This window comes from Periplaneta americana, chromosome 12, assembly GCF_040183065.1.
Source record: "Periplaneta americana isolate PAMFEO1 chromosome 12, P.americana_PAMFEO1_priV1, whole genome shotgun sequence".
Lineage (NCBI taxonomy): Eukaryota > Metazoa > Arthropoda > Insecta > Blattodea > Blattidae > Periplaneta > Periplaneta americana.
In genome coordinates this window covers 50,528,189-50,552,579 of record NC_091128.1, presented here as the reverse complement: position 1 = coordinate 50,552,579, position 24,391 = coordinate 50,528,189, and the positions used below count along the sequence as shown (strand labels likewise).

Genomic DNA, 24,391 nt, shown 5'->3' with positions numbered 1-24,391 from the left:
TCGTATGTAACAACAACATAAATCATTTTAGCAATCCTATTTTAAACTCTTGCCTGTAAGTTTATGTTTGCAAAATTTCTTATGTTCAAGATCGAAGTGGCGTGTGATATTATAATGTTTTATAAAGAGTGCTTGACGAAGTTTTGCCACCACTTAGGGAGGACCTTCCTGAGGTCAAATGGAGCAAAAAATTTAAATAAAAAATAGGATCCGAGTTATAGTTAGGCCTAAGTCACTACAGATTATTGAACATTAAAAAAATAGAGCCAAAATTTAATGATATCACTACATAAAACAGAAAAAAAATGGATACAGTTCCCATTCATGTAAAGTCTTAGCCTACTTGTAAATCTCATGTTCCTTATCAACTTTCAGTTTTACAAGCGATTTTCAAACGTCTCTCCTTCTACCTCCACACGTTTGGTCTCACGCTTATGAATTGCGCATGTCGCATTCCTTAAATTTATTAGGCCTATTCCTGATGATTACTGCGGCGTCCATAATACGCACAATTCATTCTTCATGTGTGTTTACCTTAATCTGATACACAAGGTCCTTCATTCACCCCCGCATAAGTAATACTAGTATATGGGTGTCAAGTGTGAAGACCTGGCTGACATTTAAGAGCCCTATTGACACCAACAAGCATCGAAAATTAGTGATTATCCTGAATTATGTGAGATATGCGAAAAAAAAAACTTTATTAGAAAAATATGTTCCAAATCACTTCAGAAAAATGGTCCATTAGTGGCGGTTAAACGTCATGAATCATCCTGGATAAATCTCAACTAAATATAAATCTTCATCTTGCGATGTTTGGTGACGTATACACGTCCGTTGATGTGACATATTAATGAATTTAAATACTAATTCATTAATATGTCACATCAACGGACGTGTATACGTCACCAAACATCGCAAGATGAAGATTACATTTGTAAAAGTTTCTTTCAAGCCATAAGCAGTGCTGACTAGATCAGACGCTATGGACAGTACTCTATAACAGAGTCGCCAGTATGAAAGGATGATTCCGAGTCTTTAGCGTGAGACGAACTCGATAGCTCAGTGGTAGATCAGAGAACAGGAAGTCGTAGGTTCGATTGCCGCTCGAGATTGTGAAATTTTTCTTTCATACCATGGCATGATTGTGACTATAATAGTATTTAAATTTCATCAACTAAATAGTTGAGGCATTCAGCTTTACTTTTATTATGACAATCTAGTCTTGTTCTCTATAATCTATTCGCCATATTTCTCCATTTTACACGCCCCCGATTAGAATGCTATGGTAGGCCTACCGAGTTAAACCTCCGCTTGCTTTACGTATACGGAGACAGGTCGAATATTTGTGAAGGGAGAAATGAAGGGGTGGTGTATAGAGTGCCCGCGCGGCAACATATTGCCCATGCCTTGATTATTGGAATCGTTTAACTTCACTAATGACAGTGGACAAACCAACACTTTGGTAATTCAAATACGCTAACGGTTTTCGACTCCTCATAAGTCTATAGTTGAGAAGGCCTTTTAGAACAGAGAAACAAGAATTAATTCATTCACAATTTTCTGCCCAAGGGCAGGTCTTCAACTGCAAATCTAGCATTCTACAACCTTTCCTGTTTTCCTCTTAGTCTCCGCATACGATCCATGTATCTTGTTGTTATTTATCATCTAATATCTTCTGCCTCGAACTTTCCTCCCGTTTAGTGATGGAGGAAATAAATTAAATACCGATATATTGATATTGCAATATATTGCAAACCTAATTTCAATAAACCATATATATATATATATATATCGCAGAAAATATATCGATATATCTAACGATTATCGATATTATCGCTATTCCGTAAGCAAATTGCATTTTCAGGCGTACATTTACTGTATTACAATAAAATTACTTAAATTTTAATATTCCTTTTTACCATTGAAATTAACATCATAACAGTCAAAAGCATATAATATGTAAAATTGTAATAATAAACAATACATTTTCAATACCATATGATATAGGTCCTAACCTAAATCAAAATTAAAGTGGAGGCAAGGGAGCTTAAATGATATAGTGGGAAAGAGTTAAGTTATATGGTTGAGTATTTGATATTGGAACACGATTCAGTTAATCTAATATTATATAGGATTCAATTCAGGACACATAATATAATGCTCTTTTCTACCTAACAACGTAATCATTTTTAAATGTAAGTAAACAGAACTTGTAATTATTTTTAAATTTAAGTAAACCGTACTTAGAACGTTACAAGTTTTAACAACCTTCACAGTTGATTTGAAACAATCCTTCTATAGTAAGTTCCCATTGCAAGTTAATGTTACACTCAAACATTTCAAACAACAATGGTGATGATGATAAGGATAGAATTTTTATGCACTAAAAGATATAATAAGAAAACAATGTCAGTACTAGGTTGTGCATAGAAATCATAGACGTAAACAAATGTCACATCGGTATTAAATCCTTGTTTCTCTTTCCATGTCAGAATATAGTAGAAATAAAAGTTTTGATACCCGTTTTGAGGTCAAACGGTTCCTTTTCAGGGTGGGAGTTGCTCCTGTCTTGGAGAACATTAATAACAATATCAAAACAGTAGTAGTTAAACCTCCCGTCTGTCTCACGTTCGCACACGCTGCATTTTGAATTTGGTGCTGCATATTAAACAGTTTGAATTCGAATTCCAGTCCAGCCAATTAGAACAAGGTATTGAGTGAGGTTGCACAATTATGTAACTGTCCACCTTCAGTAGCGCCATCTCTCGAGAATTATCGGAGTTGTCTAGTGTGGATTTTGTTGTTGTTGATAATGATGATAATTTCACAAAAAAAAATCGATAAATTTATGAGAAAACGATATATTATACGGTACATTGAATCACAATTTCGATATCGATATATCGCTATATCGAAACGAAAATATCGGTATTTCGTAAAAACCGATATATCGTTCCCATCTCTACTCCCGTTCACCATTCCTCCCAGTGCATCCTTCAGTAGGCAGTTTCTTCTCAGTCAGTGACCCAGCCAATTTCTTTTTCTCTTCCTGATCAGTTTCAGCATTATTCTTTCTTCATCCACTCTTTCCAACACAGCTTCATTTGTTACAGTTGTGAAAATAAATCACTTCAAAATGTAAGAAATCTGCATTAATTCGTATGTACCTGCAACATTATTATTGAATTTTTGCTTGTGCCGTTGTGTATATGCATTTTAACGTTCCTTTGACATTGTAGGTAGAGCAGCGATGACCAAAGCGGATGTCGATATTACATCGTGTAATCACAGACATTCAAACGGGTACGAGGAGTTTCCTGTACATTGCTGTGTGTTTCATTCACGTACTAAAAGGCAAGCAGTGGCGGTATCATGTCGCTCTACAAACTCTGTCTCTACAAGCAGTAAGAGGTGGTTTCGTAAAGAATGAGAAAGAGAACTTCTTTGTTGTTCTGTCGGACAAAATGTAACATGTTTACTTTGCTCAACGGTTCAATTAGGAGTATATAGAAACATTATCACACTGAATAATGTATTATTATTATTACTATTATTATTATTATTATCATGATGATGATGATGATTATTATTATTATTATTATTATTATTAAAGGTCCACACTGTGGAGTAACGGTTAACGCCTATGGCCGCGAAACCAGGTGGCCCGGGTTCGATTGCGGTCGGGGCAAGTTACCTGGTTGAGGTTTTTTCCGGGGTTTTCCCTCAACCCAATATGAGTAAATGCTGGGTAACTTTCGGTGTTGGACCCCGGACTCATTTCACCGGCATTATCACCTTCATCTCATTAACTTAAGATGTTTATAAAACGTCGTAAAATAACCTAATAAAATAAAAATATATTATTATTATTATTATTATTATTATTATTATTATTATTATTATTATTACTGACCACTAAGTATGTGTTCCAATAATTCTTATGTACGTGCATGAATATCGATATTTTTAGATCATCTCCCTGGAAGGGTAAAATTATTAGGTTCTATCTCAGTTTTAATCTTCTTAATCTTTAGATGAGGGTAACTATTTATTAGTTATTCATTCAATAATGATATTATAGAAAAACTGATTCAATATTATGTGCCAACGAACTCTTATACGCCAGGAATTGACATGTCTTAAATCATAGCCAGGAAGAGAAAGATGACATAAATAAATGTAAGGAAGTCAGCTACCTAATGGGGTTTTAAATATCTCGTGCTCTAAAGCCTTTAATAGAACAGAATTTCTCAAAAGAGTAACGATTAAAATAGCTTAAATAACTTGTCCATAAGAAGTTTTTAATTTTGAAAAACTACGAATTTCTCGACCAAGTATTGAGAGAAGAATTTAGAAAATTCCTGATTAATATTCAAGAGAAAGGTTAAAAAAGAAGCAAGAAAAATCTTATATTATTCACTGGCTCTGCTGGCTTCACAGCAGTGACATTACTGATACAGCAAAGCTTGAGATTTTTATCCGCTGGATTGATCAATATGTTAGTACAGGAACCACAACTGGTTGCAGTTTTCATGCTAAGTACCTTTCCTACCCTTACTTCATAGGCTGTCTGTCGCATGTAATCACTGCAGTTCGAGTTTTGGTCACCGCTGATATAGAGACTAGCATCGAGTCGCGCGTCGTGCAGATCCCTACTTATGGCTGTTCCATTGTACTAGTTCAGGCCGAGAGTCCGATAGATTAGATAGGTAGGCTATACATATTTGCAGAGGAACAGAGATTATTATTATTACTATTATTATTAGACTATTATTATTATTATTATTATTATTATTATTATTATTATTATTATTATCATCATCATCAACATCATCATTTTCCTTATAATTCATGAATCGTGATATAACGTTTTACTTACATGAGACGATCAAGAAACTTAGATAATCTTAAACGTCGAGTTCAGACTCACAAGCTTTGAAGCTCAAGAACAGAACGGCCGACGGATGCAGAGCATGGAAGTAAGTTGAAAGTAAATGAAGGAAGGGAATAAAAGCGAAGAAGAAGAAGAAGAAGAAGAAGAAGAAGAAGACGAAGAAAAGGAACCTGGAGAAAATGGAGGAGGCGAGGTATTTTAATGAATATTAAGGAGTAATATAATATATAATTAAACTAATTTTAAATATGATTTAATTTGTAATTTCTCTATTATCTAAGGGGATTTTATACAGGGACATCACTTTATTTTTACCAACATTTTTTACATTAACCTGGCTATACTCGGAAACTCTGTTGCCCCCTTCCATTAAAGGAGTTTGATGTTACTAGTGCAATATGTAAACAAATCAGTTTACTAGGTATAAGAGGAGAGAAAAGTAGTGTATCCATTTATGTTGTAGGGAAATACGATATTACGATTTTCAGTTTGATTATCACTTTTACGGAATTTATCAAAATACAGTAGAGTAGTAACATTTTTTTTTTTTCAAAAACTCAACTTTTCAGGCGGCTATGTTCGTTATGTAATGTCTACTTTATTTAGCATATTAATTATTGGTGTTAACATACAATATAGAGAGTGCATTTAAATTGAGGGGGTCATAAGTAAAGGGCTGTAAGTGCACTGAAGTTACTTTTGAGAAAATGGGGTTTAAATATTTAAGCTTTCGTAAAATCGGTGAAATTTTTATTGAAATTTTAATGTGTGATGCGATTAAAATATCCCTTTGCCATTAAACTTTAGATACTTTAGCTTACACTGGATGCACTTAACTCATGTTATTACAAATGCCACTAGCATTCCTTTGCTTCTAGCCACCTCAATTCAAAATAAGCTAATCTGAATTTTTAAATAAATTGCTGAAAATGGTTGCCGTTCATTACAATGTAGGCTTCAATTCTTTTATGCATATTATTAAAAACATTTTGAAGCATATTCTCTGAAATTGAATTTATCGTTTCTTGAATATAATTTTTAGTACGATATTATTAATATAGGTTCTTTCTTCTATAGAAAACGCAACCATATTTCTGAAACACACTATACACTGCAGTGTTTACTTCAGTGCTTGAAGACTTCGAATGCAACAGCGGCCATAAGTTTGTGTGTCTGACGGGAGCAAGGACATAGTGAAGGGGTGGGAGTGAAGTACATTCAGAAATGCAGGTACAATAAAAATGCAAGTAAAAATAAAATGATGTCCCTGTACATCTCTACATGAAATTGCTTTATGTTGTTTTTGTTATGGCTCATGATGATGGTGATGGTGATATTAGTAGTAGTGCTCATAATGATAGTGGTGGAGGTAGTGGTAGTAGTGTTGGTTGTAATTATGGTGAAAAGCGTAATAAATAATTTATATTTCTACAACTGTAATTCGACAAGTGTTGGATTACTCGAGTATTTGATGAGCTGTCACTGGAACAAACAGTTTAAGAGATACAGGAATGTCTTCAAATTGAAAGTAACATAGCATATCAATTAGACTAGAACCGTCTCCACATAAACTCCTTGATATTTTGTAAGCCTTATGAAGTGTTCTTGTATTTCTCATAAATCTGCTGTGTCGGGTCACACAACATGGGAGTTCTGCAGCTGCCGAGGCTGAGGCAACACCGAAAGTGGTTTTAAAACTGCCATGGCCAATGCATTGCATTAATTTGCAAATTATCACTACTCCGGCATAAATACAGCTCACATCAGCCTTGGGTTAAAAGAATGGGACGTTAGGCTAAATAAAGAAAGAAGCAAACAAGCCACTTTAAATATTTGACAGCCTAATTTTTATCATTATTCTTCGGCAGACTTACTATCACGATAGCATTATTCATATGCTGAGTGGGTACATAGGCCGATCGCGTCAGAGATTAAACGATTTGAGACAGTGGGCTAAATGAATGGGTGGGCCGAGCTGATACGATCGGTGTTGCATTATTAATGAGCCGGCTTGGTGGTTGACCGACCGGGTACGTCACAATCTTCCTGATCTCTTTCTATCTTAATATGAAACCGGTCCTGGAAATGACCTAACGACCTTCGTCCATCACGGCTACGCGCATGCGTCCATTTGAGACAATACAATATGGACACTGATCCTAGCAAAGGATTCGTGTATTTGGTGTGCGACCTTAGAGGGCTCCATAACTCAAGACGTTCCACGCTACCGCAGAACGGCAACCGTCCGCGCGTCATGGCGATGCAGGTAAGTGCGGCACATTGTTGACTTCCTCCAACTTGATAGCTTACCAGAAAAGCAAAATCGTTTGTAACAGGTTCTCTTTTTGTAGGTTATGTTTCAAATTCTGCTTCATTCAATCTCAGCGAGTCCCGCAAAACATAATCTGAATGAATTATCATGACGAACTTTTAACGTATTCTCATTTGTATGCGATCTTTACGAATATAACTGTGAACTTTACGTTGCAATAAAATGAAATAGCAACTCTAATTTCAGAGGTTCTTAAAAAATTATATTGAAAGTGAGTGTGGTAATTTTTTGAAGAATGTACACGACTATAACATCGTCATTTTTTTAAAATAAAGATTCATATTTTGTAAAAAAAAAAATATTTTGATAGCTCTTTGGGTACTTTTTATAAAAGTGCAATATTTTGACACAGTTTTGTAAAATAACATTTTTATTTCGATAGCTCTTTGGATACTTTTTATAAAAGTGCAATATTTTGACACAGTTTTGTAAAATAAAATTTTTATTTCGATAGCTCTTTGGGTACTTTTTTTTTATAAAAGTTCAATATTTTGACACGGTTTTGTAAAATAACATTTTTGTTTCGATAGCTCTTTGGGTACTTTTTATAAAAGTGTAATATTTTGACACGGTTTTGTAAAATAAAATTTTTATTTCGATAGATATTTGGATACTTTTTATAAAAGTGTAATATTTTGACACAATTTTGTAAAATAAAATTTTTATTTCCATAGCTCTTTGGTACTTTTTATAAAAGTGTAATAGTTTGACACAGTTTTGTAAACTATCAATAAAGGGCCTTGACAACATCTTAAATCGCGAGTACATATGGATAATTCATGATTTTCTGAAAAGTAAATAAATTTAGACCCATGTAGTCTACACACAAACTCACGTTTACTTACGCATCAATTCTACCATATTCTTGAACTGCGAAATGCAAGGTTACGTTCTTGATAGACTTACTTCGTAAAGTGCATTAACAGTTTATTATATTCATAGATGAAATGTGAACTATTTAACTTTACATTCAGTATGAGGAAAAACACGGACCAGTATGTGTCCCCTGACTACTTTTTTTAATTTTGTAACTAGTTTCAAATTAGCGAAGAATGACATTTAATCCGAATTACCTATAATAATAATAATAATAATAATAATAATAATAATTATGATTATCATTATTATTATTATTATTATTATTATTATTATTATTATTATTATTATTATTATTAGGCCTTCTATTTTTATTTTCTTACATTTAGTTGCAACTGTGTAAGAGAGTGAACTCTACATGCAGTCTTCACGTTATGTAGGTTTTCCAAATATTCTTCTTCATTAGCGAATTCATTCTTCCAATGTCAGTCATTCAAAAACGGATTGAGTCGATATAGTGTTGACAAAAATCGTCACAGTGTAAGCCTACCTTTCTTTTAACACATGCATTCACAATTCTAAATCGAAATCATTTTTATGGTAATTCAATATGAGAATACTGAATTCTCCAGGTTAAAAATTGCATGCATTAAAAGCTAATAATAACACCGAGTGTTCTGTAATCGATGCCATGTCCATTGAAGAGGTTTCTAGAGTGGTTCTCATGTCTGAGAAACCTAGCAATAGACAACTGAGATGCAAGAACTAGAGAATGCATCTTGTAAACTGAGCGTTAACGTGTTAGGTGGCGGTTAGTATCGTTAATAAAATATTGTCGGTATTTTGTTTATATTGCGTTACCAACCTTATCTGCCACTTAAAACTTCAGCACGCGGTTACAAGATGCATTCTCCAGTCGATACGACTCTGTTATATGTTGTTTGATTTCTAATTCTTGTGAACTAAACCTATAAACCCTTCGAATGGGCAACAATCACTCTCGGTGGCATTCTTTAGCTTTAACTGCATGAACTTCCTAACCTTGTTAACAACATAGGCTATTTCTTTACGATTATCTCTTTAATGGATTGCCTGATTGTGATGATTGTACAGCAGGCATGTCAAAACCCTGCACATTGTGCAACTGTCTCTGTGCGATGTGCAGTCTCTATTCCTCTACCTCAGGCACGTCAAAAATCAGACACTGAAAGTGCAGTGTATGTGCGCGGAACGCCGGTCTGTGCAGATTGCGTCATTCACGTGTTGCTCTTACCAGTTATTAGCGGGAGGGATGCACAAGAAACTATTCTGCGCTTCTAGTGTTCAATTAAATTGACATTTGGACATTATAAATATACTTAGCAGAAGGAAGAAACACAATTATTGTCAGTGTCTATATTTGACAATAATAGTAACACAAGAAACAATAGACTTACTCAGTTACAATTCACAATGCAGTCGTTTGTAAAGAATAATTTATTTACATGATTTGTATACAGTATTTGAAGAAAATATAAATATTGCAGTAATTTCGAAACAACAAAAAACGAACACAATATTTCATTTTACGTAGTAGGTACTGATTATTTCAAAGTAATACTCTTTCATTGTTCCTCAAGCATTATTGGGACCATTGGTGCACAAATGCTAAGAAAGAAAATATTTTACTCCCAATTACATGCAATAGGACATTGTGAGGTTTTTACACTGGAATCCTTTCCTTGCTGTATATTAATATAAATTCAAGTTATTATTAATAAATTGGATAAATTAAGTTTGCACTTAAATTTATATATAGTTTATTTGGAAAACGTTGAGAGCAAGTATTAGCAAGTTGGGAGCGTTACTGAATTGAGTTAAAAGAGTACTTCACAAGCTGTGAAGAGAGGACATTTTCTTTATGTCAGGTTTAAAGATTTATTAACGTAAGTATATTAGATAATATAGTAACGTGAGGTGGAAAATTCGCCATTATGTATTATTTTTCCAGAAAATTTTTCCGCCTTACAAATAGTTGCTTTCTTCCTTCCCTTACAACCTCAAGAGCCTCACATGTATTACTCACTATATTCTCATCACTTATCAGCTTATCAAATAAAAGTTGTAAGTCGTCTAACCATTGATGGCTGTGTTAGTACAGACTCCAAAACATCATTTTCATGTTTGTCTTGCCGTGAGAGTACTAATTAAGAAATAAGAGCAGGCGAATATCATATTTTGATAACTTTACTAATATGATTTAAATTCTCATATCACTATTAGGTCCACATGATATAATGAAAGCCTTCCATTTTAAAATAATTACTATTGGCTGAGGAAAACATCATAACAGTTATGTTATATGATTCGTGATTTCTCTTCTTCGTTATATCTGTGGACTCCTCACTTTATTTTCATAACGCATTCGCAATCACAGCTCAATGAGCACCCGTACTGATCTGTGTTACTGAAACAAAAGCTGATCTGTTACTATAGGTACTGTACAGCCCTGTCGAGTTCCCCTCCAAGCCGATTTACTCCCTCCAGGTAGGGGAATAGGAACTGCACGTTGCACGCAGACCAGTGCACAATGTGCAGGGTTTTGACGTGCCTGCTCTACCTGGAGGGAGTGAATCGCCTTGGAGGGGAACGCGACAGGGCTATACAGACCTGCAACAGCTTTTGTTTCAGTAGCACAGTTTCAGTAAGAGTGCCGATTTGGCTGTGTCTGTGAATGAGTTATGATAAATAAAGCGAGGAGTTCACAGATAACGGAGAAGAGAAATTACGAATCATATAACATAACTGTTATAAGGTTTTCCTCAGCCAACATTAATAATTATTTTAAAATGAAAGGCTTTCATCAGCCTACGTCGAGGTAATCGTGTTGTGAGGTGACAATTTAGATCAGATTAGTAAAGTTCTCAAAATACGATATTGCCAGCGCTTATTTCTTAATCAGTACTCTCACGGCAAAACGTACTTTACAATGGCGTTGTTTTGGAGTCTGTACTAACACAGGCATCAAAGGTTAGAAGACTTAAGACTTCATTTCATAAACTGATAAGTGATGAGAATATAGTGAGGAATACATGTGAGGCTCTTGAGGTTGTAAGGAGAGAAGAAAACAACTACTGTATTTACAAGGCGGAAAATTTTTCTGGAAAAATATATAATGGCAAATTTTCTATCTCACGTCACAATATTAATTCAATATACTTATATTAATAAATCTTTAAATCTGACATAGAGAGAATATCGTCGCTTCACAGCTTGTGAACTACACTTTTAATTTCTTCCCAACTTTTCGATATTTGTTCTCAACGTTTTCAAATAAACTATATGTGAATTTAAATTCTAAGCTTAATTTATATTTATTAATATTAATAATAATTTATATTGACATACAGCAGAGAAATGATTTCAGTGTAAAAACTTCACAATGTCCTACTGCATGTAATTAAATGGGAGTATAATATTTTCTTCAACATTTGTGTACCAATGGTCACAGCAAATAATAACGCTTGAACAATGAAAGAGTAGGGCCTATTACTTTAAAATAATTAGTGCCTACTACGTATAATGAAATACCTGTTCGTTTCTTGTTGTTTCGAAATTACTGATATTGTTTTCTTTAAATACTGTATAAAAAATCATATTAACAAATTATGCTTTACAAACCACTACTTTGTGAAGTATAACCAAAGCTCGAACTTGGGGACTTGTGTGTCGTGCGCTTGAGTAAGATTACAGGTACAGCGTACACAAAGCTCAAGCTGCAAGTACTCAGGGACAGTCGTTTGTACTAAGAAAGTGGTCACATCGAATGACAAGAAGACGAACGAAGAAACTGTGTCATGTCGAAGCCAATGACATTAAGAGAATTACAGGTAAATGGTCTGTCTGAGGAATGAGAAAATACGTGTTATTCGAATGGATGTTATGGAAGTTTGAAAATACATTTCTTAAATTTTAGGTACAGAATTTCGTGGAGGAATTCTGAGGAGATACATTATTTTATTCTAATGCAGAGTTTATATTTTGTAAGTTGTGCTACACATAAACTAGAGCTGGAAACGGGCATTCATTGAAAGACATTGCAGTCCTTTAAATTGATGGAAAATTTGTCCATAGACATGGATCAAGTCGTAGAGGGACCTTCCCTAGTAGTGATACACTAATTGAAAACTATTTGCGAGAAAAATTTAGGATATACTTATCTTTCTCAGATACAAGATCTGCTGAAAATCGAACAGGAAACAGTGACAGTGAAAATATTCAGTATTTAATTAGGCCCAAGATTTTTTAATAAAATTTCAAACCATTTTCCAAATTTGAAATTTTTTTAAATTGAAACTTTTAAAAAAGAAATTTGTAAAATTATCCATGATATATAATAGTAACAAATGTACTTTTTTACCTTTTATTTCTATCGACTATATTCATGTTTTTATTGAATATCACTGGCTTCTGTCGGATTGTCAATTTATATTAAATGTGTATTTTTCTCTCGTTTTCTCTTTCTTCTTTATTCTTGCTCTTGTGTTGTATTTATTGGTTTGAATTAAGTTACTTACTGTATTTAGTAAACTGTCCTTGTAAATTTTATGTTATATTATTCACTAAGACCGCACCGTACACGAGCCTGACTCTTACGGTAGTGGCTAGAAACATTTCTATTTCATAAATGCAATTTGTACTCACTAGGTAGCTAGTTAAAATAAATAAAATAAAAAAATTAAAGTTTGCTCCCGTCACTTCATGTGACGTGGAAATAAGTTTCCTTCGTTTCAAATCATGTTTAACTAACAGAAAAAGAAGTTATGGGTTCGAAAATCTTCTAATGCATGTAGTCATACACTGTAATGAAATGTACAGAGCAGAACTGTAAATTTGATGTATTTTGCATGTTTATTTATATATATGCTATAAAATTACGTGTTTCAACCTACCATAATATTATCATTATGTTCTTCCAGCCAGGAACCACTTTTATAGCAGACCTGACAGTACCTCTGTGCTGGAAGCGGGAGTTTGTTGACATTGAAGTCCGTCGCTTAGCCACGTTCAAAGACACAAGTCCCCAAGTTCCGAGCTTTGAGTATAACTGAGTAAGCCTAAAGTTTTTTGTATTACAATTATCACTGATAATAACTGTTTTTTCGTTCTGATAACTATGTTTATAATGTCCAAATGCCTATTTAATCCAACCCTAGAAGCGCAGAATAGATTATTGTACACTCCTCCAGCTAAGAACGGGTAAGAGCAACGCTTGATTGATGCAACTTGCACAGACCGGCGATCCGCGCACATAACTGCACATTTAGAGTCTGATTTCTGACATGCCTATTGTATAGGAAGGAACCAGTATTGGTTTGTTAATAAAAAGGAGTTCCTTTGTACTACTGTAATTCGCTTAAAACATAAAGAAGCTTGAATCTGTCGTCCTCATTTCATCTTTATTCAGAAAATGACCTGATGAAGAAGATGGCTTTACATTGAAAACTATCTTACAGAAATGAATATAGTAAAAAAAAAATATACAATTATTATTTTGTTATAGTTCGATAGTTGGCTGTTTCTACTAGCTGTTTCACATCCCATATAGAGAGTAAACCGTAAATAATGTCATTAATTTCAGGGTGTTATTCTTTGAGATGTTTCAAACAAAAAAGTTTAATACAATTTTGCTCGTTTTCGCTTCCTTTTCGAGATAAAAATTGTTTTATATTATGCATATCATAGCATGTTTTGCGAAAGTCAATGATTTATTTCGCAATATGCACAGTCAGTTTAGGTAGTAATGTATTATGATAATAAATGAATAAAATAATTTTAAGTTTCTGCCTTGAAATGTGCAGAAAATTGAACCGAACAAATGTAACATTGTAAAATTCTTTTGCAAAAAGAAAAGTTACATTTGTCGGTACAAATTTCTGCACATTTAAAGGACGAAACTAAAATTCCTTCAATCATTTATCGTTATAATACACTACCCTCTTAAACTGACTGAGAATATTGGAATTTAAATGAATGACTTTCTCAAAACACGCTATGAAATATTTCATATAAAACAATTCTTGTCTCGAAAACAAAGCGTAAACGAGCAAAATATTGTATTAAACTTCTTTGTTTGAAATATCTCAAAGAATAACCCCCTGAATTTAATGACACTACTCACGGTTTATTATGTATAATAATAATAATAATAATAATAATAATAATAATAATAATAATAATAATAATAATAATAATAATAATATTATTATTATTATTATTATTATTATTATTATTATTATTATTATTATTATTATTATTATTAGCATTATCATCATAACTATATTATTTTGAAAACCATTGGTCTAGTGATTGCAATGTTTGCCCATTTGATTGGTTCAATGCGGGCCGAATACGATGGACTTTTCAGGGACGGCGAAGATCAATAGCATGACTTTATTTGAAAGGAAAATACTGTAATATTGTTGTACATTTACAGTAAGTTATGTAAAAAATGTGTTTCTGAAATACAGGCGTTCAAGCAAAGCTATAGGCCAAATGTTCCTCATCGTATCAAATTCTTTGTTTTGTGGACAGACGTCTCTGTTGCCAGCATATCCGATTAAACTTCGCGAGAATGTTAAAACCACTGACGACAAAGTAGGAAACATGATGGCTGTCTTTGTAAGCGGTATGTTGCGGTGCTTCTGAGGCTGATAGCACACAAGTCCACGAATTAAAAGAAATAAATAGATAGTAGGCCTATATCTTAATATATTTCTGTAAGAAGGTTACATAATTAAACATAGGCCTATAATTATCTTTTTAGTCTGTTATGTTGAACGTAATGGCTAAGGTGCAGTGGTTAAAAATTGCGTAAAACCAGGAATTTGAGTTCGAATTACTATTTGGATTATGAATGTTTATGTGTTGTCAGTGTGATCTCTGTGTTATTGTAGGTGAAAGCCCTACGTCATTGTGTTCTGCCATGTTTCTATCTTCGGCCAGTTAAGAGATTACAAATGTGGGCTATCAGTGTCGACTACTGTAGGATTCAACGGGACTTAAATATATTATTCTTTGTTGGATATGGATGGAATGGGATATAGATGGAGGGTGGAACAAATTCAGACGCGAGGAATGGTCCGTAAATTTCACGTCCAGTCCTCTGTTTAGGAGACAGGGTTTTTTTACATGCCGCAAATCTACGACACTTGTCTCCCAGCTGTATTTTCCTCCAAAGGGAGTCATGTTAATGGCTTTTATTGCCTTTAAAATTTCATTGACCTCAGCTGAGTTTCAATACGAGAATTTGATTAAAATGTACAGCTAGACAAGCATGTTAACATGTTAAGCGCCCTGAAAAGACGTTTTGATTAGGCTTTAGAGAAATAATAATAATAATAATAATAATAATAATAATAATGATGATGATGATGATGATGATGATAATAATAGTTTTCTAGGAACTGCACATTTACCGGTACTGGTAAACTGTATCATGTGAAATACTGGAATAATTTTTGTTAGTGAATCAAGATTAGGCATATGTGTAAATATATTTTTTTATCCAATGCCACCAGGTTGTCATTTGACACTTCTGGTCTCTCCCGGCAATGACTTATTTCTAACCCACTTCTGAGGTTGGGGCGCCTGGAAGACAGCGTTACGCTGCCCCGATGACATTACGATAGGATGATGATTATGAAGTGCCAAGAGAGATTTTAAACCTAAGCCTAACCTAATTTCCAGACCATGAATGAACACACGAACGCAAAAATTCCTGTGTTCTAACAGAGAATCGAACCCGGGACCTCATGAACTAGTGGTCAGAAGCTCTGACCACTAGCCCATGAGGCTGGTCATATGTGTAAATATGTTTATGTAAATTTAAGTATTTGGACTGAAAAGCTGTAATCGTAGTATCGAAGAACTTTAAGAACAAAATTTGTTTTAGATTCATGGAAATAATAGCGGTCTATATAATTATAATGATGATGATGATGATGATAATAATAATAATAATAATAATAATAATAATAATAATAATAATAATAATAATAATAATAAAATCATCATTTAAATGGAAACATAAATTGATTTTTCCGGATGTTAGTAGATGTAAGTAGATCGTGTATTGCAATTTAATGGATTTGTGTGAAACTTCTATGTTCGTGGTGGACCTGTTGTAGCCGGTTTGATAATTGCAGAGACTATAGAATTTCTTTATATTATCATACACATACTTCGTTTATGTGCGTAGTTTTGTTTCAATTGCTACTCTACCATAATTTTTATTTTATTTATGAAAATTAACTTTAAATAAATCAGGACTGTCGCTGGGCAGTAACCTGAACACACGTTTCAGTCTCACATTGTTGACAAGTAACTCCATCTGTTAGCACAACCATAAAGCATCTAATAGATGCTACAGAGTTACCAACAACGAAAAAAAAAAATTAACTTTCTAATTTCAACATAATATTTTCTTAACTTGATCATTCACTGGGTAGACGAAGTCCTATAACTTAGAGGGTAAAATTAATTTGTCTATAACAGTATTTTGCATTTCAATCCAGAGCAGATTTTGGCTCTCTATGTGAAAGAGTAGGATTTTATTCTCCGAGATCAAGTACACAGATTAATTTGTAATTAATTTGACACTAAATGCTTAATAATCGTCGTCATAATCAACAGCTAGTCATTAGACGTCGGATTTACATGCATTAAAAGTTAAGAATGCCACCGACTAAAGTGGGTTAGTGTCCGCAGGGAGATTATTTAGTTCTGGTTCAGAAGACTCCGAAATCTACTCGTAATAGCCTAATAGGAAACTGCATCGCGTGGACTGGGCAATGCAACAGGTAAAACCAGCGAATAGGGATTATAAAGAATGGACACTTCGCGTCGGTACCTTTGATGTAGCCGGACCGATTTCAATGACCTTCAAGCCAGCTAGAGCGTGAGATTCTGCTTTCTCCCTAGAGTTGGCGCTGACATCACACCAGCTAGCAGTCGACACAGCGGAAATATAATACATATAATTAATACATCTAGGTACATTATGTACTCAAATAAAATAAATTGGATCCATAAAATAATAAATCCTTCATTAACTGTAATGTCTAGACTCTAGAGTTCCTTTATAATGAGAGTTGAGACGTTGACCCCAACAACAATTAAAATATGTAATGATTTGATAGCGCTGAAAATGGAAAAACAAAACTCTTACGAGAAGTAAAACCATATACCTATATTATATTATATATACAAATATTAAACGAATTCGATACTTAATTTTATAATGTATTATATTATTTTATAATATAATTTATGATATCTGAAATATAAAATATTATTATTACAACTAGTTTGTCACTGAGAAATAAGGAAAAGCTGTTAACTTGAATTTATTTGAAGCAAAGCGTTACTGGATTATGCAATAAGGTAGGCGATGTTTGGATCCTGTGTCTCAACTCTACGTATACTCAATTATTATCTTAGCGTATGCTCGATTACACTACCTCTAGCGCTTGAAAATGGAACTAGCCGCTGGCGCACAGAGAAACAAAACACAGGAAAATTCGCTCAGTGTCCATTCTTTATAATCCCTATTCGCTGGTAAAACCGCGCACTAACGTGTAAGTGACGGATAAGAACACCGTCGTAGAATGTTTAAAAAATATTAAATATTTTGTTCACTGCATTAACCGCCACTTACAAGTCAGCACACGGTTCACTGGATGCATTCTCCAATCCATGTTACTCGGTTCTTCATTTTAGTTTCCGGAAAATTGTGAACCAGGTCTAAACACACTCCGAACGGAAACTACATCCAATCTAGTATATTCGGTGACATTATAAAATTTTAGTCCCTGAACATGGATGTCTAAATTCATCATTGCATAGCTTGAAGAACTGGGTCCATTGGTACTATAAATTCCTTAATTTCAAGTTACACATTCGAAAGCAGTGAGCCTCCTTGATCATGAGCGCAGCATGAAGCAATGCCACTGTTTAATTAATCAACTCAGATATAATATTTTAATGTACCGAAGTACATATGGTATTTCCATGCAGATATTCTGCGTCATCATACGATGAAGGAGTAATGGAACGGAGAAAAATTCTCTCCGGCACCGGGATTTGAACCCGGGTTTTCAGTTCTACGTGCTGATGCTTTATCCACTAAGCCACATCGGATACCCATCCCGGTGTCGGACAGAATCGTCCAGAATCGGTGCCGGAGAGAATTTTTCTCCGTTCCATTACTCTTTCATCGTATGATGACGCAGAATATCTACTTGGAAATACCATATGTACTTCGGTACATTAAAATATTATATATGATATGCGTAAATCACTTCGTGATTTAAGACGGCGCTTATTCCGTCGGATCCCGGCCAACTAGTCACTCATAACGAGTGCACCTCAGCACATGTGTGGACTTCAGTCCTACGTTCATAGACATCTATGACGTAGTGCAGAGGGTGCCACTAGAGGGAACCCAAGAGTTGGAACTTAAACTGAGACGATTCTGCTCGACACCGGGATGGGTATCCGGTGTGGCTTAGTGGATAAAGCATCAGCACGTAGAGTTGAAAACCCGGGTTCAAATCCCGGTGCCGGAGAGAATTTTTCTCCGTTCCATTACTCTTTCATCGTATAATCAACTCAGGATAAATGCAATACTGCTAACACAACACTAATGGTAGGGAGATATATGGGAAGAAGGGACATGTTCATCATGCTAAGGAAATTTTGCATATAGTAAAAATAGTACATATATTAGGACCTTAAATTTTAATTAAATTCCTAACAGACAATAAAGAAAACAATACAAGTACTATCATTGAACCAAAATGTTAAAAATACGAGAGAAAAAATATTTGATTAACTGATGCACACTGATAAAGTTGCCCCACCATATTTTACTCCACAATATGATTACAGATCCGAAAATTAACAAAGAACAGAATCCGAAATGTACCGGAAAGAATTTTTAAGGAAACTGGCATACCTTAGCTGGCTGAGGCGCTTGCCTGCCGATCCAGAGCTGCTCTCCGCCGTAGGTTCGATTTCCGCTTGGGCTGATTACCTGTTTGAGTTTTTCTCTCGAGGTTTTCCCCAACCGTAAGGCGAATGTTAGGTAATCTATGGCGAATCCTCACCAAATGATAATGGCAGTAGGCTAGATTAAATTTTTATCGCTGGATTTTGCGATCAGTTGAAGGTAATGAGGGTATGCGTGCCGAAGGAGATTTTTCTAAAATTGGTTATTTTATGAATCTTTGTCAACTGCTATAATTATCTAGCGTCTGAATGAGATGGAGGTGATTTGACGGGAACAGCAGTATAGTTGCGGTCAGCGACTGGCGTGAAAACTGGCATACGAACAGATAATCTCACTGTAATATATATATATATATATATATATATATATATATATATATATATATATATATATACTGTATAAGTTTCAGAAGACATTGACAGTAGATCTAAGCTTCATTATTCGAATTCACAAGTGTGGGGCTTCTGAGTTGCTTGCAATTAGCCGTTGCATATACTACGGCCGAAGAACTTCATAACTCTTGTTTTGGATTTAATAGGTAAATTCTCTTTCATTAATAAATCTTTCTCGGTTTCATTGTGACGAGCATATACATAATATTGCAATACACTATGGAACGGGCTTTGATACCTTATAGCAGGCCTGCACAAGGTTTGCGCTCTCCGAGCCGGCTCACAGCTCATGAGCGGAATGCAGATATTAGCTGCACTCTGTATAAGGGTGGACTGGAAGAAGGGGTGATCTCGTACAAAATGTACACAAAAGGAAATACAGTACTAGTAAGAGTGTTTATGAAATGAATTCCCGTTCAGTGTTTGCAAAACTATCTTGGACTATTATCAATTAGTAAAGAAATATTTATTTTACAGGAATAGTAGAAATTCTATAGCTATTTAAATGTACAATATCATTTTGTTATATTTTTATTTATAAGTACATGAAAACGAGGTTTTGTGCTGTTGGCAGCTGAAAGGAACAATAGCCTACTGATCATAATGAAACATCAGTTACAGATGTTCGATGCCTGCCTTTATTAAAGTTGATTATAGAAAACAGTTGCTCACAAATATAAATGTTGAACCAAACATAGCAATCATTTTCACAGCCAGCCTGTGTAGTCGTGGATATTATTGCTAATGTTTAGTCTTGTAAAACTCAACCAGGCTGGTAGTACTATTCAAACGATCTTTAGCCCTTAGGTCACATTGAAGATCAATAAGTTCGAGCTGTAAATCGTTAAATGTTATGTTCCGTCTTTTAGATTCCTCCATACTGTACTGTAGCAGTAGGTAAGCAACGTGAAACAGTTACTGAGAATAGGCCTACACACTGCACTTCACTAGATAGCTGAGTGGTCGTTTCCCTCTCCTCTACCTATACCAAGTCTATGTCATTCTGACGTATCTTCCTCTCCGTTTCGGCGAGCGGTAAACACAGCTCTCCCGCTCCGAAGGAGCGCGCGCGCTCGTCGAGCGCTGTTTGTGCAGGTATGCCTTATAGTCTAGATGTGCTTTCATTATAATGACGTCATTGTAGAATTGGCTGTTGAATATGTCGGTTAGTGAGTGGGGCTAGTGAATGATGTAAAGTTATGATAAATATATTTGAAATTAAAGTATAATTATTTATTTAATATACATTTTGTTTTACAGCAATATTCATTTGAAAATATATCGGACTATACCTGTTCTTTACGCCGAGAGGTGTATGCCAGTCATGACACGTGCATTTGTTGATATCAGGTTTCACTCTTGATTTGGGTGAATATCAGCAAACCCGTCCATGCTTTTTGTTGCTGAACGCATAACGTTACTCGGGGGCAGGGGAGAAGTGGACTTCTTCAGTACAGTCGATATCCTTTGCTATATTTACGAGCCATTGTTTTTGCATGACTAATGAGAATAACATAAGATCTCATCCTACAACCGGACTCCAGCCCAACATATTAACATCAGAATTGCCGTTTGAACTTGCGGTGAAGTAACAATGCCTGGAGAAAAAGGCATTGATGAGGTAGAATTTATCTAACTTGACTCGCACATTTTCGTGCCGCAACCGCTATGCATTCATTCAGAAATATTATATACATATTTGTGTCTTACGCTTCTAAAGAAATCTCAAGAAAACTATAGCCGTAGAGAATAATTTAATACTCTTCAAATAATACCCAATTCTTTGAAATCAAGGCTGTAGAACTTTTCAAAATAGTTTGAAACAATCATATTAATTTCATAATATGTAAGTAGGCTATCTAGCATTCATAACTTATGGCTGGCTCTAACATTAAAAAATAAGTGTTCAATTCCCTACTGCTATTAACAAAAAATAAGGAAGGTCTGGGTTTTAAATAACATTGTCTTAGAGAATAAAATCTATGCAACTGAAATTATTTAGGCTAGTGATGTGATGTGATGTGATGTGATGTGATGTGATATATGATATGATATTATATTTTATGATATATATATATATATATATATATATAATGTCAACATTTACATCCATGTAATGTGGACCTCACAACTTTGTATCCGGTGCCACAATTACATTCATTACAGATATACCTTTTGTAGACGCTCTTAATTTAACTTTCGACCCCATTTCAATTGATCAGTATTCCCACCTTTAAAACCTATCAACTTAATTTAGATCATTCAAAATTGACGCTTTTACGACTCTGTTCTTGATTTTCAGTACACTTATATCGAACACACACTGTTTCTAATAATACTTGTTACTAAAATCATACTACACCATTGTCCAATATGTTCCTTACTATGTCTCTTTCTTGTGCACATTCCCTTTTCAGATCTCACTAATTTTCTACATGTCATACTTCGCTATCCTAGCTAGCCTCCCCCACCATACTCCTCACCTATTTTCATTATCTCTATCGTTTTACTTAACTTCCTATTACACTCCTCTAATTCATTCAAAATTGATACTTTTATCACTCCGTTCTTGATTTTCAGTTCACTTAGACTATATCGAACACACACTGTTTCTAATAATACTTGTTACTAAAACATATTACACCATTATCCAATATGTTCGCTAATATGTCTGTTTCTTGTGTAGGCCTATATTTCATTTTCCGATCCCACTAATTTTCTACATATTATACCTCGCTATCCTAGCTAGCCTCCTCCACCATACTTCTTACCTATTTTCATTACCTTTATCGTCTTATTTAACTTCCTATTACATTCCTCTAATTCATATTTCAATTTACTTACTGAGTCCTTAGTCGTCTCTTCCTTAGCCATCTCTGGACCAGAAACATCCACTTCACTATTTTCTGTTGTAAACTCGCCATTCTCTTTATTCACTTCACTTCTCCCCATTTCAGCTCTTGCACTCTCAGAAACAATTTCACTTCTCCTCTCGGCACTGACTTTCCTTCCCACTAATCTGGTTAAATCACTTCCTAAATCACTTGAATTTTTACTCGTGTCACTAAACTTCATTGCATTTCTGGTACTTAAGCCGCTCTTATCTGATTTCTTCACATTGTTTTCTTCTTCTGTATATTCAGGCTAATGATGGAATATAGGTAGCATAAGAAATGGATGGCATAATTGTAGGAGAGTCATTTCATAAATAATGCACAGGTTGGCAGAACTTTAAAGTGGATTATGCAATATCAATAGAAATTACGTCAGTTGCAGGTGTTTAGGTATCGAGAGCTAGAAATGGAGCCTACACGTGTCTCGGGTATTATGCCGACTGAAGAGCAAATATTGAATCTTTACGTGGCAAAAGCCCCCACAAAAATCCACACTTCCACAGTTCTTTGAGTGAGTTTGTGGTGAACTTACAGTTTCTCGTTGGGCTACTCGTTTTCGTGATGGTCCTGTTAGCAAGTTTGCAATGTCCAGGCGTTTCTGCTTCTGTTCAGCAGTCAAACGGTTGAGGGATCCATCGCGCAGAAAATTTTCTCTTCTTCAAATTCTTTGTCAAAATATGGAATACTGAATTTAGTGAAGTCCCCAAAGCTTCTGAAAGTTCCTCATACGTCGCTCGACGATTTTCTTGAAGAGCATCGCCACAAGTTTCACACTTTGTTCAGGTGTTGACGTTTTCGGCCTTTCTGATCCTGCATCATCGTCTAAGCTGACACGAAAAGGAGTAGCCCAACAAGAAACTGTACTAACGTACATTAAACTCATCACAAACTCCGCTCCGCTGTGGATTTCTGTGAAGTTTTGCCACATAAAGATTCAATCTTTGATCTTCAATCGTCACAGTACCCGAGACACGTGTAAGCTCCATTTCTAGCTCTCGTTACTTTAATACAGTGTAAGCTATGGACGAAACGAATGCACGTACTTCTTCCTCTATCCTTCAACTGCAACTGGCGTAATTTTAATTGGTTTTACGTCGTCCATTTCACAGCTCTGCCAACCTGTGCATTATTTATGAAATGACCCTCGTAAATAAAAAATGAAACCACGGCTCATGTAGGCCTATACTATATTATATACACCTAAGGACAAAAAGAACTGAAGAGATCAAGGATATGATGGAAAAATAATATTTCTAGAGATGGAACAGGCAGTAAATATAGGTCTATATGATGTTGAATTGCCTTGTTCACTCGAAATAATATACAGTAAGCTATATCCAAAATCGCATTCGCTGGTATAGCACACCATTGCGGAATGGCTTTCCACGCTTTCAAAACCCTTTGAACCCAAGAGGAATTTGTGCTGGCAAAATAGGGTACTTAAGAACTGTGTTGAGGCAGAATTTTTCGTGTTATTCCCGTTTCCTCTGTTACGATTACGTAATTTCCCCATAATTCGAAGACAGCATTAACCCTGATTCAATAAGATGGGAACTGCTACGATGCTCCACCTTTTTCAACTTACCAACTGCATGAGATCGAAAATGAGTTTTATTTGGAGCCTTTGGAATTGTCGCGGTTTTTTTTTTTTTCGGAGAGAACCCGTAGGCAAGCCCCGCAGCCTTGGGCTTATTATGTAACCTCCTTTATTGGTATGATTTTTTAAGTCCTTAGAATCGCTTATCAAGCACGTGATTCCTGCTTGGTGCCATTTTATCGATTCAGCTACAGCATCCAGGTCTGACGGAGTCCGCGTGAACAGGAAAGCCCCTACGTCCCTATGATGTTCCTCTGCAGCCTCTTCAGAATGACGGCATCTGTCGCAATCCACGTGCTTGAATCTGCTGCATCCTTAATCAGAGGGACACGCCACCGTTGATTCCACCACTCACAAAGGTGCCATCTATCCAAGGGAGCTACACTCCCCCTGTCTGCTAATTGAAGCCCCTG

General features: G+C 35.0%; 1 protein-coding gene across 1 annotated transcript in view; it reads left to right on the top strand.

Annotated features, from left to right (window-relative positions):
• Positions 1-7,020: 7,020 nt before the first annotated feature.
• LOC138710402 (uncharacterized) overlaps positions 7,021-24,391 on the top strand; it is a 270,727-nt gene continuing 253,356 nt past the window's right edge. Inside the window, exon 1 of the mRNA XM_069841287.1 lies at positions 7,021-7,163. Coding sequence (XP_069697388.1) covers positions 7,044-7,163 — 120 coding nt within the window. The 5' untranslated portion in view covers positions 7,021-7,043. The remainder of the gene's footprint in view (positions 7,164-24,391) is intronic.